The following is a 16971-nucleotide window of genomic DNA, read 5'->3' as shown; positions in this document are numbered from 1 at the left end:
TGACGGCAACACTGCCTTTAAAAGTGCAGAGATAATCCTGCATCCAAGGTTGCATATTCAAATTTGGTTGCGTATGCAGATATCCGTAGCATCCCTTGTGTTTCATTCTGCTTATTTCACATGACCATGTCCCTCCCAGGTGCAAAAGTTATTTAAGCGAGCAGTTAATACACCAAGGAAAATTTTTCTACAAAATTTTCTGAAGCGCTGGTATGATGCGAATGCAGATGAGAATGCGGATGTCAATTGTCAATTTTCATGCGAATGTTCCGCATTTGCAGATATGGATGCGGATATCCCTAACATCCCTACTTCATACATAACAAGTGACAGTCACAATGAGCGTCATTTGCTTCCCATATTAAGTCTTGCATGGAAGCTTGTATGCAGGTCGGATTGGACATACAGATGCTGCTGTTTCCACTGTAAATGGAGCGAATGCATTGCAAATGAATGCCTTTTCTTTTTTTCGTTTATATTTTTTAATTTATCATAAATATTTTTAGTTTAGTTATCTTAGAATGGCATTTGCGGAGGCGTTTGACACATAATTTTTTGTTATCAAATTTTAGGAAATATTTTGGTGCATACATATTTTTTTTTTCTGGTACGTATATCTGTTAAGATTTATTCATTTTACTGTTTGGCACTCCTCTTGTCAATAAATATAACATGCTATTGAATACGGGTCATTTTTTTAAAATGAATGTATCAAATGAAATTGAAATTCTTCGACACCCTATGTCATTCGTGTCTACTTTGGACTTGGGATGGCACTCCGTTCGAACAAAATTTGCTGCCGCATGGAGTTGGCAATCTACAAAAGACTGAACAGACCGGTAGTCCTCTATGGCTACGACACTTGGACGATGCTCGTGGAGAACCAACGCAGCCTTGGTGTTTTTGAATCTGCGGTGGAGTGGAGATGGAAGATGGAACGTGGCAAAGGCGGATAAACCGTTCAAACGGCGAAAGTCGGGAGACTTCGGTGAGTTAAGCATGTCTATCGGATGTCGGATAGCAACCCGGTGAAAATGGTTCTCGTAAACGACCCGACTAGAACAAGGCGACGAGGCGCGCAACAAGCTAGATGACTCGATCAAGTGGAGGATGACCTACATGATTTGGAGATCGTTATCGGACACGGTAGCAAGCTGTACAGAAGAAGGTCCCTTCTCTAACAACTTGTTGATTGCTGATTTTACTTATTTTACTTTACTTTTATGGCAATATATCATAGAGACAAACAAAAAACACTATCGCACGCTAGCCTGGGGGCTAATGCGGTCTCGATCAACTAGATTAGTTGAGATAATTCGTTATCGATATTGTTTTCGGCACATTTTGCATGTTGTAGGATAAGTACAACGATACACCGTGCCCCAGTGCTGAGTCGAGAAAGAGTGGGAGAGCTAGCCGACCGATATCGCTAACCACAGAACCACGGGGACCACATCATAGAGATCCTATGTCAAATCGCCATTTATATCCGCTGCTCGGCCATCTTCGTCGGAAGCATACACCCAACAAGTGCGTGGTCTGCCTCGAATCTTCGGCCTCTATGCGAGTCTGTACTAAATATCTTCGCTGGTCGCTTATACACAATACTATTTCGTGGCCAGCATACTGCAACCTGCTATGTTCCATCAGTGCCACATCCCATTTTTTGTTTGTCACTGAGTATTCATAACAAAGTTCTACGCCCCCTGCCACGTCAACGATTCGTGTCTGTAGAGTGCCACCGGGACGATCAGCGTCTTGTAAACTGGTAGAACGCAAGTTTCATGCGAAGGTTTAGACCTAAACTGGCTATTCAATCCATAGAAAGCCCTGTTTTCTGCTGCAATCCGTCTATTTACCACATGTTCGACCTCGTTATCACAGTGTACCAGGATAAAACAAATTGATCAGCCACTTTGAAAATATCTCCTTTCATCACCACCGCAACACCAACACTCGTAGGACTACCATGCTTTTTTTTTCTCCTCAGAAAATGTCTAGAGTGCAGGAGAACGTCTTGCACTGCGGAAACAACAGCTCTCACACTATAGAGCAAATCAACGCATATGCTAGACTAGAACGACGGTCCATGTGAATTTGGCGAGCTTCCAGAAAGCACCGCGGTGAAATCTGAAATCTCTCTCTTGCGAGACAATGAACTATGGTGTACTTTCTCACACGAATGGACATCACGCACAATAATTACATAGCAGAGCTATCTGCGGTGCGTTTTACAGTTTGTTTCTTGAGCATGGCAGAGGAGTAAAAGAGATTGAGAGAGAAAAAAATAGACTGCGTTGCTCGTGCCGGTTGAGTTTATTCTGGTCGAATTCGTTTTCGCTGTGAAGCTACACGGGCACTACACTTTTACCCGTGTAGGTTTTTTTCACTTTCGGGGCTACTCGCCAGTGCAAAATGGTCCAGAAACCGAATTTAGGGGAAAATTTGGGTCTAGAGCTCTATAGCAACATTTTAGAGAAAAACTTTCTTCTACAAAGTTGTTACATATGATAAAGCGCTCATTAAAAAATTATCAAAAATTAGGGTGACCAACATTTTCGATACAATCAGGTATCTAAGTTTTTTATCTTTGTAGATAGAAGAAAAATTTGTTCTACAATGTTATAGCTCCATTAATTTTAAGTAACTTTGTAAAATAAAGTTTTTTTTCTATCTTTTAAAACAACCGATTTATATTGAAAAAACCTAAATTAATCCACCTAGCGGTCAGACTCAGCCTTTCTCATTCAAACTTATTATTTGTAAAAATAGATTTATAATCCGTTTGCAGAAGAAATCAAAAGGGACTTATGAGGCAACAAGACCTTCCATATGACACTGATTTTATGAGAATCGGTCCAGCCATCTCTGAGAAACATGAGTGAGTTTAAATAGTCTGCAGAACACGTTTCTTTCCATAACTTTTGAACCACAGGTTCAATCTTCATAAAATTCGAAAGTTATGGGTTTTTTAGGTCGCCCGTTTATTTAAAATTAATTTTGTTCAAATCGGTTGAGTAGTTTCTGAGATATTGATGTTTCGTGATTTTTACATTTTGATACATAACCTCTAAACTAGGAATCAGATTACAATAAAATTCTATAGGGTCTTATGTTGAAACTAGACCTTTCATTTGCAATTATTGCCATTGAAATCGGTTCAGCCATTTTTGAGAAAATCGAGTGAGATTATGAGAGCGTTACACACACACATACAGAAAATGCTCAGCTCGTCGAACTGAGTTAAGTGATATACGACATTTGGCCCTTTTGAAAAAGTGAAATGACTGAAATGACTTTGAAAAAAAAAGTGAAATGATAGGAATGACTTTTAATTTCAACTTCAATCCCGAGCAAGGCCGCAAACATTGAAATAGTACAATATCAAATTTAAATGATGTTGAGGCCACATATTTTGATCGTAGCTATAGTTTTAAACAGTCTGCGGGCTACGTTTCTTTCTATAGCTTTCAAACCACATGTTCAAACATTATGAAATTCATTGTTTAGGGGTTCAAAAGCTCGTTAATTTGAATTCAACTATGTTCATAGCTTCTAAGATATAAAAGCGATTTTCACATTCTGACGCAGCGCCAAAACTAAAAGTTTAATTACAATGAAATTCAATAGCAACATAAGCAGCAAAAAGACCCTTCATTTGACACCAAGATAGAAAGAATCAGTCAGACCATCTCTGAGAAAATTGAGTGCGAAAAAAGGTGCACATACACACGTACACACCCACACACAAAAGTATACACCTATACATGCATACATGCAGAAAATGTTCGATTTGTCGGACTGAGTCGAATAGTATATGATATTCAGCCATTTGGATCACTTTTCTACCTTTTAATTAGCCAGTGATCGTTCGGAGAAAGTAAATATGTTTACTTTCATTATGTGATTTCACATTTTTATGAACAACGGACAAAGTTACAATTCGATTACAATGAAATTCAATAGCAACCTATGGGGCAACTGGACCGTTCATTTGACACTAATTTTGTCAAAATCGGTTCAGCCATCTCTGAGAAAAATGAGTGAGTTTAAACAATCTCAGGTTAACTTTTCTTTACATAACTTTTGAACCATATGTTCAATCATAACGAAATTTAAAAGTTAAGGGTTCTGGAGACAGCCCGATCTATTGAAACCAGTTTTATTGAAATCGGTTATGTGGTTTCTCAGATAGTGATGCTTCGTGATTTTTACATTTTAATACATAACCTCTAAACTAAAAATCCGATTACAATGAAATTAAATAGCAATCTATGGCGCAACTAGACCATTCATTTGCAGTTAGTTTTATGAAAATCGGTCCAGCCATCTCTGAGAAAAGTGAGTGAGAAAAAAAAGTTGCACATACACACACACACACACACACATACACACATACATACATACATACAGAATATGCTCAGTTCGTCGAAAGAGGTCGAGTGGTATATGACATTCGGCCATTGGGACCACTTTTATACCTTTGGTTTTTCCAGTGATTGCTATACCTTTCTAGGAGAAAGGCAAAACATACTTTACAATGATTCTTTTTACAATGATTTAACGCTAACGTAAGAACTAGCACAATAATCGCGAACACAGACGGAACACGACGAGTGATCAGACAAGACACTTATTGCTCTTACAGATATAAAAGGATAATATAATAATTACCTTTCGTCTACCGGTTTCGGGCTACATATTGCCCATCGACAGGACGAGATCCCATGTCCAACTGGTTAAAATTCTCGTACGTTATATCGCACGCGTCGAAGAGAGTGAGCTGGAGATTACTTTCTCCCCGTTGTCAAGTTGAAGAGAATTGAGTTGATCGGTGCATCGTCGTCGTTCATCAATGGTTGTTTGGCCGTCGCAATGTACATTGACTCCCAAGCATTGAGGAGACCAATTTTATTGATGCTTTTGATCAGACCCGCCTTATCCCAATCGATCTCGTGTTGGTTACTCACTTTATGTGTTGCTACACTGGATTCACTCGTTTTGTTCATTTCTACTGCTCTTCTATGCTCTTTAAGCCGCACTTTAACTTTTCTTCGTGTTTGCCCGATATATACCGCGTCGCAGTCTTTGCACGGTATTTTATAAATTCCAGCTCGTTCGTCTTGTGGAGCTTTGTCCTTCAGGTTAACCAGAAGTTCACGTAAAGTGTTAACGCTTTTATGTGCAATATTTATTCCATATCTGCGGAGGGTATGCTTCAGTGGATTCGTGATGGTAGGGTAAAACGGGAGGCTGACTCTTCGAATCTCCTCATTTTTCGGTATTAAAGTGGTGGCGTCTCGTCTGTGTTTCTTTCTTTCGTGCTTACGGAGGATTTTGTCGACGAAATGTTTGTCGTACCCGTTCAATTCGGCTGCTTTATATATTGTTTCTTTTTCTGCTAAAAACTCTTGTTCTTCCATCGGTATGTTGAAGATGCGATGGGCCATGGAATGAAAAGCGGCCTGTTTTTGACCACCGAAATGGTTCGAGTCAGCTGTGATGTAACGATCTGTTGAAGTTGGCTTTCGATAGATTCCAAATTTTAGCTTATTGTTATCCTTCCGTGTAATAAGTAAATCAAGGAAAGGAAGTTTTCCTTCGACTTCTTTTTCAACCGTGAACTTGATTGTGGTGTGCCGTGAGTTAAGAAAGTCGAGAGTTTGTGTTAGCGTGCGTTCCTTCACCAAAGCAAAAATGTCATCCACATACCGTTTCCATATCCGAGGGAAGAGTTTATTTCCTTCAGCTTCAACCTCGAAATTGGACATGAAAATTTCGGCTAACAGTGGAGACAATTTACTACCCATACTTAGACCGAAGACCTGTTTATAATTTTTTCCTCTGAACATAAACAAATTTTGTTTCATACTTAATTCGGCCACTGACATATAGGCCTCAATGTGATTTGGGGGGGCGCGGTAACGTTCTAGGTGTGTGCGCAAGTATTTTATGGCTTCATTCACAGGTACACTTGGGAACAGGGCAGTCACATCGAAGGATACTAGGATTTCCCCCCTACGGATTTCCAGATACTCCACCTGCTTAACCAATTCTACGGAGTTTTTTAGACTTTTCCCCTGTGTCACCGGGTACTTTCTCAGCTCATCTACCAGCCATGCAGCCATTTTTTCAGTGGGTGTGCAGATATTGGACGAAATAGGACGCATAGCTAACGGGTTTTTATGGACTTTTGGTAGGCAGTAGAGGGATGCTACTTTAGGATTCGGAACATGTAGTTTTCTATCCAACTTCTCCTCTCCCATCAGGTGTGCTACTTGTCGCCTAGTAATATTTGCCTGTTCCACCATAGTGTTTAGTGGATCTCTTGGTTTTCCGTTTTTATACTTACATTCCTCGTACGGACCCGAATTTATCATGTCGGAGACACGTGAATCGTAGTCTGAGTTGTCCATAATCACGATCGCGTTTCCTTTGTCCGCACGGGAGTAAACCACTTTACGGGACTTCAACCTTCGTACCACGCACCACGTATCAAAATCAATATTTCTAGATTTGTTTTGACTATTTATTGAGCGGGAAATGCATTTTTCTACGTCAAGGCGAACCGCGGATTTTATCGAGTGACACTGGTACTGAATGGCACTTTCAATATTATTCACTACATCGGCTATTGGTGCACTAACGGGTAAAATTGCGAAATTTAGCCCCTTGTTAAGCAAATGTAGCTCTTCGCGAGTGAATTGTATGGACGAGAGATTAATCACAAAATTTTCGATCATCTGCGGGGATCGGGTACAAAACATAATTTACGCTCTAACTTTTTTATTTCAAGTTTCATCTCAAAACTGTCTTTGAACGACTTTTAGAGCTTTCTAAGGTAAACAATTTGTAATGCTGACATCGTTAATGTCTCAATTTTACTCAAAGTTATTAATATTTTTCATTACAAAATATGCGTTTTCATTTGCATGTCATTCATTTTGGGGCGAACATAAAAAATATCTCTTGGTCTCATTTTGAAGGGCATACTTGACTCTATAAATGGAGGAACCTTTAGAGATATGTTATTTTTTAAATTTGAGTAAATCAATTTAAAAACAAGACGAATATTTCAATAATTTTATACATTATGCATATAAAAGCACCCAGATTTTTTTTGGTATTTTTTCTTATAACTAGACGTAATTACCTTTACTTTGACCCAAAAAGATCGAAAATCGATCAACTGGTTCAAAAGTTATGAAATTTTTTAAATAAAATACATCGAATATAACCGTTTTTTATGGTCACCCTATGTCGGAGCTGGTCCCCTTAACAACCCAACGAAACAATGCGGGTTTGATTATTTTCAACATAGATGCATCCCTGCGATTTTGAGCATAATTGAAGCACTTTGCGTGACCAACTTCGAAATAGGGTGACCATAAAAACGACTGTGTTCGATGTATTTAATTTTAAAAAAATTCATAACTTTTGAACCAGTTGATCGATTTTTAATCTTTTTGGGTCGAATTGAAGGTAATTACGTCTAGTTATAAGAAAAAATACCAAAAAATAAATCTGGGTGCTTTTATATGCATAATGAATAAAATCATTGAAATTTTCGGCTTGTTTTTAAAAACGATTCAGTGAAAAGCAACGAATCCATTGTAGATCGTCCTTCACGAAAAAGGCTTTTGTATCCTCCAACAAAAGTTTCCTACAGTGGCCTCAATCCAAGGAACATGATGCGAAAAACAATTTTGTACGCGTCAAACTTTGCTTAAATCGAGTCAACAGGGTGCGCCATAAATATTCAAACAAGAAACAGAGCACCATTACCTATGTTTTTGGCAGGTAAGAAAAAATTTTTGAAATAAAACAATTTATTAAAAAATTAGTTATTGATAATTTATAATAATTATTAATAATTCATCAAATAGCTCGAAGACGCTTGGGATAAGACTCAACAACGGACCGTATGTCATTTCGTGATCAGGCCTTTGCTTCTAGCATCCCCCAAATCGAGCGGTCCATTACGTTGAGATCTGGTGAGTTTGGAGACCACTCATACTTGGTGGTGACAGAGGGAAAGTTGAACTTGCACTAATTTTGAATGGTCTTCTTTGTGTGAGCCGGGGCATCGCCTTGCATGAAGGTTCAATTTTTTTTGGTAATAGTTTTCTGGGTATTTTTGTTGCAATAATTATGGAGCACCCTGTGTGTTTCCTTTCATAGATAGGGTATATGATCTGATGAATTGCACTAAACAGCCGCTCTCTCTAGCTTTAGAAAGTTCGACCGGTGAGGCATCCTCCTATGCGGCTTTGTGGTTCTTCAGTCTTTTACACCTTGTTCATGGTTGACGGGTCAACAGTGGGGTCTATCCTTCCCAATTTCTGTCATATTCCCCTCGACGTCTTTCCCAACCTTGTTCACCATTCAGCACCACTTCGAGGTGTTGTTTCCAACGCCTGGCGACCTGCGACTTACCAGAAATCAGGTTTTCCTCCATTTTATTACACATGGCCGGAACTGGCACAGTCCGGTTCCTGATTCTATTAACCGCTCTATAGCAGCTCTTCGTGTCGTGAATAGTGAAGTAATTCTTATTCTCTGCGAAAGCGCGATCGTAGCGTTCACGATTTTATGGCGGTGAAGTCCCTTTTCAGCAGCTGTAGCTTCCCGGCATTTCTTCCGCATCTGACGCGTCACACGATTAACTGCTACTGACGTGTTAGCAAGGACCCGATTTTTTTCATCACTTCTAGACACTCAAACTCAACAAATGAGTTCCGCATCATTACCTACCGCTTATCGCATTACTTCACGGACCACGTCCTGGATGTGCTTCCACTGTTCGTTCAGGTCCACTTCAACTGTTTTTTCTAATTCGTCCATCAACTTTACGACTGCGGCAACTTCTTCCGAAATCAACATTTGATCTCTGAAAAGACTCACATCGATGAAGTCTAGAAAATGCCAGCCGTCGATCAGCATGTGGTCGATCTGAAGGCAAGCCTCAAGTGTGCTTCTAAATATTCATGCATGATGACGGGCTCTCGAATTTGATTTTCAATATAGCCTTGGATGACATATTTAGTACAGAGGACAGGCCATCCAGCAAAGAAGCAGTACCATCAATTCAATCAAATCATCAAAGTGCTCGATGGCTGCTAGAGAGATTGTGATGAATGGGGATATTTTTGAAGCAGTCGATGAATTGGCAGCTCTACAAGACAGTTTTTTTCTATGTGGTCCTTATGGCCGTCAGACCGATCAGTGAGCGTTTGGAGTCTTCGGGCCTAGGACACTGGATTCGTTACTTGGCACCGAATTGGGAAACAGAGTGGAAATTTTGGGCCCAAAAATTTAAGTAATTGAGTTTATCCGAACGATTTCATTTAAAATTTTAATTTTAGGACACAAAAATTTCTAATTGAAAGTACAGCCTTCATGTGGCTGATATTTTTGGAAAAATCTATTTATAAGAACCCCAAGCAGCATCAGAAAACATAAAATTGATTGTATTCTTGTTGTTCAACGCTACACGCAAAACTTTTCCTTATTACTTCCTTGACGGTTGAGATTCTGTTTGTGTGTGAATGAAGAGGACAGAAATAAATCTGATTGTTGTATCAATACAAATGCAGCGAGTAAAGTCTCGATACACATGCATTGCGGTTCTTGGTTGTATGTTCGCGGCAGAAACACATACAAGCGTGTAGCCATTATATATTTTGCTACTTTTTGGTTGTTACACTTTGTGTATAATGCGGGTCGTAGAACACAAAAAGTAATAGAATGTTGCAATAAAGTAACAAAATTTCGTTTCTATTGGGTATAGTTATTATTTACTAGTTTTCTGCATCCTGGTTCAAACTACATATTGCATTATGTTAGCAGAGCATGGAAAATAGCAAACCGAACTTGTTGAATGGTAATAGTAGAAAAATTATCTCTATTTTATTTTACTTTAGTTTTTATTTTTTATTTTATGCACTCATCACTGCAACCATATACATTTGATCTATAGTGATATTGTCCATGTGTAGTGTGGTTTACCCTTCCGTCCATGTGCGTGTGGTTTTACCCTTCCGTTTCAAGATTACAGCTCTACTTTACCGAGCCTCTTTAACAAATTACAATTCTCTGGAGAGAGACATATCTAACGTTCCTCTTAGGCTAGGTTTATTCTAAGAGGGACTTATTACGTGAAGAGGAAAGAGTCTTATCGAAACCTCATTCTCCGTGCCATTATCACCAATTTATATTCCCTGGAATTGTTTTTTTTCTGGCTTTTTTACGTCTTTCATCTGCTTCTGAAACCAAAGCAGTTCATGGCACGCTTCACCTGTAGCAATGAACTTGGCTTCGGTGGATGATAAAGCAACACAGGTTTCCTTTCTGGACACCCAGCAATCCGCCCCGCTCAACCGCTGTTGGATTTTCGGTCCCGGTGATCACCGGCCCAATCTGCATCCACGAATACCTTTAGATCGTCACTATTGTTAGGTACTCAAATTAAGGCGAAGATGCTTCGTCCCCAGATGGTATCGAATGATTCGTTTCACTTCCGTCCAGTCTGCGACACTTGGGACACTGATCTTCCGTCCGAGCAACTGCGTATTTATTGCTTTGTATAGCAAACCACCAACCAAACTAGAGTAGAATTTATTGTTTGGTAGCTTGCTGCCTTCCTCCTTTGCTTGCAGATAACCAGCCGGATGTAGCCTTGTTGATTCAGCATAAAACGTTCATCACTTGAACGCTCGACTTGTATGCTCAAATACTGCAGCACGTCACCGAGAGATGTCGTCTTGAACTGCTATGATAATATAGCTAGGATATCGTCGTACTCAGCTTCCGTTTTGCACACGGTGAGCATATCGTCCGATGAATATTTATTTGTTGCCCGTAGTTCGCACATACTGGCACGCATCAGTGGATTTTATGAAACCCAGTTGTTCGAAACAATCGTCAATCATTTGATTCCAAATCCGTCCGTACTACTTGAATCTGTAGAGGTTCTGCATTAGATGATGCACCTCTCCGGATGCTCCAATCTCGTACCCTTTAGTTGATGCATGTACACATCGTCCGCTAGAGTCCCGTACAGGTAGACCAACTTTATAATTGAGAGCGAAGAGTGACTTGTTTTTCTACAGGAACAAACTCCTGACCGTAGTCAGATCCAAATTTTTGACTAGAACCTTGTGGGACCAGTCTCGCTTTATAACGAGCGATTAATTAATACAGTTTTCGTTTGTACAACCACCTACAACCACTACATTCCCCATTTCATGGAATCTTTATTACGCACCTTTGTTCAATCATTTCGATCTTCGTGGGCCAGTTTCTTTGCTCGGAGAGTCGTCACAGGAAATGTAATTTTCACAGGAAAAGTTATTCGAACATTTTGCACTTAGGGATTTTCAGCTGCTTCAGGCTGTATAACACCAGAATCATGACCCACATGCATGGTTGATAACGGCAGAAGAAGGTCTTTATACTATTCTTCCTCAAGCTTGTGAATATCGTTACCGGGTTCAGGGTTGATATTTGTTGACACTCTTGAGTGAAAGTGAAGAAAAGCATCCATAGACGTTATTTTTTTACAATCCTTTCAGAGTTCTCCCTTCCCGCTTTTTGCATGGAAGTGAACTGTACAAACACCTCATCATATTTCATGCGATGGAAGAAAGACAACAAAATCAGTTTATTAGTTAACAAAGATTGTCAAGGCATCGGTCAGTGTCAGTGAAAAAGTGTTTCGGTGAGGTTCATTTTGGTTGAGTGGACCGTTTGTTTTTCTTTTTCGCTTTGAAGTGATGATCATTTGGTTGGGTTTGTCGTGAAATTTTATCCCGTAACCGTGAATGATGCGCGCGATCTATTTCATCTGAGTATAACAGCACGTTACTAGGACGAAAATCTAGTATATCTGAAAGAGTGCTGCGATCATTGGAAGTGAAAATTGAAAATGATTGGCTGCAGTTTTCGAAAAATTTTGCTGGGGAAAATGACTTTTATCAGCACTGACCGGGTTACACCAACTCCTTCTCAAAGAAACGAACATCCCGGCTGATCACTAGCTTGTTGGTAGCCATATCCATATTGATGAATCTGAAGGCCACAAGTTGCTATAATATCCGATGAACGTCATTTTTTTTACTTGTCCTGAAGTTTGCTACGCTTATCTTTTGGTACATGGAAAAATGCTCTACACCCAAACACCTTCAAATGTGAAACGTACGGCTTGCTCACTCTCCAAACCTCGTATGGTGTGATCTCCACAGCACGTGAAGGTCAGTGAGCTCGGGGTGGATTCCATGCTTGCGGTAGAGCACCATCACTGTTACGCTCGAATACTCCCCTCCCCGATCAGATCTAATGCGCGTGGGATACTTTCCGAACTGCATATAGAGGTAATCGCAGTACTCCAAGATACGGTCAACGATGTAGATTTTTTTCTTTGAGAAGAAAACAGTACAGTAGCGACTGTGATCATCTACAAAAGTAAAAAAGTAACGAAATACACTCATTAAGGATATTTTTAAAGATCCATACACGTCCAAATGGGTGAAGTTTAATGGTGCGGTGGTCTCATTCTCGGTGGTATTGGGAAAAGGAGTTCGATCCTACTTGCTTTTCACACACATTCACAACCTTCAAGTATTCTGCAATCCGCCACAAATTTCCCAGTGACAAACTCCTCTTCATGAGGATTTCCAGGGCATCCGCTTCGCGGTGCCCGAACCGCCGAGGATTCGTATGTTAGCTATCTTTCTCATGAGATATGAGATTCCTGCTCCCTTTGCACTTAGCAGCTGCGATGATCTCGTTGTCATTTATGATGATTCTGCATTTTCCGTCAACAAACTCAACTTTCGCTTTCCAATTCGTCATAGTGAGCACGGAGAAGAGACTCGATGACAGCTTTGACACGTACATTACGTTGTGTAATCGGAGTAAATTCATGCTTGCAAAGCTATTCAAAGATATGATTACGCCGGTGCCAGTACCAGCGATCGCCACTAAATGCCCGTCAGCCAACTGTTCTTTACCCGTAACCGATTTGATGTCCTAGAAAAAGTTTTGTCAAACTTCTCGTGCGCACTTGCACCGGAATTAATAATCTAGTAGTTCGCCGCATCTAATGGTCAGTGCGAACATATTACTGATATCGTCGTCTCAAACGGTTTTTGTATTCTGCTTTCTGGGTCCAATTTCTTCTCGTTGTATTTGATTCCATTCCCGTTGTTTGTGACCAGGCTTTTTACAGTGATGGCCCACAATACTGCATTTATTGCTGTTCCTTCTGTCGCGCTACGGTTTTGCTTGCTTACCTCATCCAGCTTTTTTTTAACGTCAATCAATTCAACGTCAAAGCATCATCCGTACGCATTTCGGGGGCAGTAGTCAGCGCCTTCGGCAATCCTCACGAGACTAAAACCATCAACCATGGTGTCTTCTCCTAGGTCCTTTCCTGCACAACACAGCTCCGTGTAGAGATCCTCCATTTTCGTGAGGTACTTGTCCATGTCGTGAACCTTCCGTGTACTGTGTCTGACCCATTCATTGTAGGATAGAAGCCCTTGTTGATAGAGTTCCAGAAATAACCCTAAATTGATTCCCTTCCAGCGGTAGAAGAATCGCTGCACGAGCTTTTTCAGCGCCTTCAACCCACAACACCGAAATACCAGCCACTGCGCCCACCACGGCTTCACCGTTCACCATTCGCAAGTGCTGTTGGAGGACCGTTTTGCCTTTCTCCTAGAAAGGTATAGGAATCACTGCTAAAGGTATGAAAGTGCTCCAAAGGGCCAAATGTCGTATATCAATCGACTCAGTTCGACGAGCTGAGCATTTTCTGTATGTGTGTGTGTATGGATGTGTGTGTGTGTGTGTGTGTGTGTGTGTGTGTGTGTGTGTAACGCTCTCCCAATCTCACTCGTTTTTCTCAGTGATGGCTGGACCGATTTCCATGAAATTAATTGCAAATGAAAAGTCTTTTTGCCTCATAAGATCCTATTGAATTTTATTGTAATCGGATTTATATTTTAGAGGTTATGTATCAAAATGTAAAAATCACGAAACATTATTATCTCAGAAACTACTCAACCGATTTTAACAAAACTTATTTTAAATAAACGGGCTACCTGAAATACCCTTAAATTTTGAATTTCATGAAGATTAGACATGTGGTTCAAAAGTTATGACAAGAAACTTGTTCTGGAGAGTGTTTAATCTCATTCATGTTTCTCAGAGATGGCTTGACCGATTTTCATGAAATTAGTGTCAAATGGAAGGTCTTGTTGCCCCATAAGACCCAATTGATTTTTTTTGGAAACGGATTATTACTTTACCTTTTATGTTTAAAAATGTGAAATTCAGCTATGAAAAGAAACATATTCCGAAGACTACCTTTCTCACTCACTTTTCTCAAAGATGGCTGAACCGATTTTCACAAAATTAGTGTCAAATGAAAGGTCTAGCTGCCTCATAACACCTTATGGAATTTTGTTGTGATCGGTTTGTAACTTTATCTGTAATGTATCAAAATATGAAACTTCATTTTTTTCAGAAACTACACAACCAATTTGAACAATATTGATATCAAATGAACGGGCTAGTCGAGGGTTAACTGATAAATTTTATAATGATCGAACACGTGGTTTAAAAGTTGTGAAAAGAAACGTGTTTCAATGATGTTTCAAATTCACTCGTTTTCCAAAAGCTAAGCAAAGAAACTAAATAGATTGATCGAAATATCTGACATCAACATAATTCAAATTGAGTATTGTTGGGGCTTGCCAATTTGCTGGCTTGGACCCGGAGGATTTTCTTCCGTGTACGGAGACACGGCCCAGAAAGGCTTTAGACTGGGCTATCACACCAGCGGTTCGATCACCACGAACAAATATGGCCTTCTTCCCGCCAACTTCAGACTGGCGATATCGAGTAACAAGAAACGCACAGGCCTTTTAGAGTGCAAAAAATATGATCCGTCTTCTTTTGGGGTTTATTCGGTACTGTCCTTACATTTTATCAGTTATAATATATCACCTATCTATCGATCGATCTTCGTGTGAAAACGCGATCGTGTATCGAGAGGTTTAATTGCTTCTTACTCTCGCTCTCTAATCAGCGGATGAATTTTAGATGTGTTTCATTATAATCGTATCGTATCTTTAGGGTGATTAATTTAATTATTTTCAGGTATACTGTAGCGTAAGTAATTAAGATAAATTTAAGAATTTAGCTTTATTTTTTTTTTCTTCATCTATAATTTATTTGACACGGCACAAATACAATTTAATGTTTAACGGCGCCAATTATATCTGGTAGCTTACTTTCTAAAGTATCTTAATAACTAAAAGCAAATTTTTTATCCTCGCTGCCGACTACGAGCTGAAACTAAATCTAACTTAAAGCTAGAATGTTTTGCATTAAAAGCACTGATTTGTTGTTTGATGGTTTTCCATCGCCATAGGTAAGCAGCATATTGAATATGTTCCGCTGCTGGGCCAAGATATTACGGACTGGCATATTGGGTTGTCTCCCTCGGGACCTGAAAGAATAGTGCGGGTCTAGTTGCTGTTTCCGGATCCGGGGTCTTAACGTGTTCTTGTCGTTTGGTTGGATGTAGGCGGAAGGGAATAGGATTAAACTGGGGCGTGGATGGATTCCAGGAAAACGTATATAAGGGACATGTAGGATAGGTCACGGCTCGCCAAGACATCACGAACAGGAACAGCCGGCTGCCTACTTTCGGCCTGCAGGGAAGCAATTAATTTAGACCTGGCGTCACGGTGTACAGGGCATGACCAAACCACATGCTCTATGTCGTGATAACCCTCACCACAGGCACAGATACCACTTTCCCCGAGCCCAACACGACGGAGATGCGCGTCAAATCTATAGTGATTGGACATAAGCCGGGACATCACGCAAATGAAATCCCGACCTACATCCAACCCCTTGAACCACGGGTTCGTCGATACCTTGGGGATTATGGAATGTAACCACCTTCCCAGTTCCCCCTTGGTCCAAGAATTTTGCCAACTGATGATCGTATTCTGACGTACAAATGCGAAAAATTCATTAAAAGCAATTGGTCTTTCATAAATATCACCATTTGTTGCGCCCACCTTAGCCAAAGAGTCCGCTTTCTCATTACCCGGTATCGAGCAGTGAGAAGGGACCCACGCTAAGGTAATCTGAGTAGATTTTTCGGATAAAGCACTCAGATGTTCCCGTATTTTCCCCAGGAATTACGGAGAGTGCTTAACATCTTTCATCGATCGGAGAGCCTCAATGGAACTGTGACTGTCCGTGAAGATGAAATAATGGTCCGTGGGCATTTTTTCGATAATTCCTAGGGTGTACTGAATTGGAGCCAATTCTGCGACGTAAACAGAAGCAGGATTATCGAGCTTATGGGAGACGGTTAAATTAAATCGGTTAAATCAAGAAGTGATCCGTCAGTGTAGAACATATTGTTGCAGTTGATGTTTCGATATTTATTGGAAAAAATTTTGGGGATCTGCTGCACGCGTAAATGATCCGGGATTCCACGAGTTTCTTCTATCATGGATGTATCGAAAAACACAGTAGAATCAGAAGTATTTGATAAGTCGACACGATTTGGAATATTCGAAGAAGGGTTAATATTTTGGGACATGTGATTGAAATACAATGTCATAAAACGGGTTCGAGAATTAAGTTCGATTAACCTTTCAAAATTTTCAATCACGGGACGGTTCAAGACCTCACATTTGATAAGAATACGAGAAGACAGGATTCAAAAGCAGTTTTTCAATGGTAGTACTCCAGCTAAGACCTCCAAACTCATCGTATGGGTCGATTGCATGCAACCTAAGGCGATACGCAAACAACGATATTGTATTCGCTCCAGTTTGATCAGATGTGTGTTTGCTGCGGAGCGGAAGCAGAAACACCCGTATTCAATAACAGACAATATCGTTGTTTGGTAAAGCCTTATAAGGTCTCCTGGATGGGCTC

The 16971-nt window shown here is 40.1% G+C and overlaps 2 protein-coding genes across 2 annotated transcripts in view; one reads left to right on the top strand and one right to left on the bottom strand.

The window, feature by feature from the left end:
* LOC129717636 (uncharacterized) overlaps nucleotides 1–16971 on the top strand; it is a 162786-nt gene that overhangs the window by 2520 nt on the left and 143295 nt on the right. The gene's annotated exons all lie outside the window — the stretch shown is intronic.
* LOC129717254 (uncharacterized) lies at nucleotides 4791–8883 on the bottom strand. The gene is made up of 2 exons (XM_055667112.1): nucleotides 8770–8883; nucleotides 4791–6743 (listed from the first exon to the last, which is right to left on the bottom strand). The coding sequence occupies exons 1-2, from the start codon at nucleotides 8881–8883 to the stop codon at nucleotides 4791–4793; spliced, it is 2067 nt and encodes a 688-aa protein (XP_055523087.1).

This window comes from Wyeomyia smithii, chromosome 1, assembly GCF_029784165.1.
Source record: "Wyeomyia smithii strain HCP4-BCI-WySm-NY-G18 chromosome 1, ASM2978416v1, whole genome shotgun sequence".
NCBI classification, from domain to species: domain Eukaryota; kingdom Metazoa; phylum Arthropoda; class Insecta; order Diptera; family Culicidae; genus Wyeomyia; species Wyeomyia smithii.
Note: the sequence above shows the minus strand (reverse complement) of the source record. Positions and strands in the feature narration are given on the sequence as shown.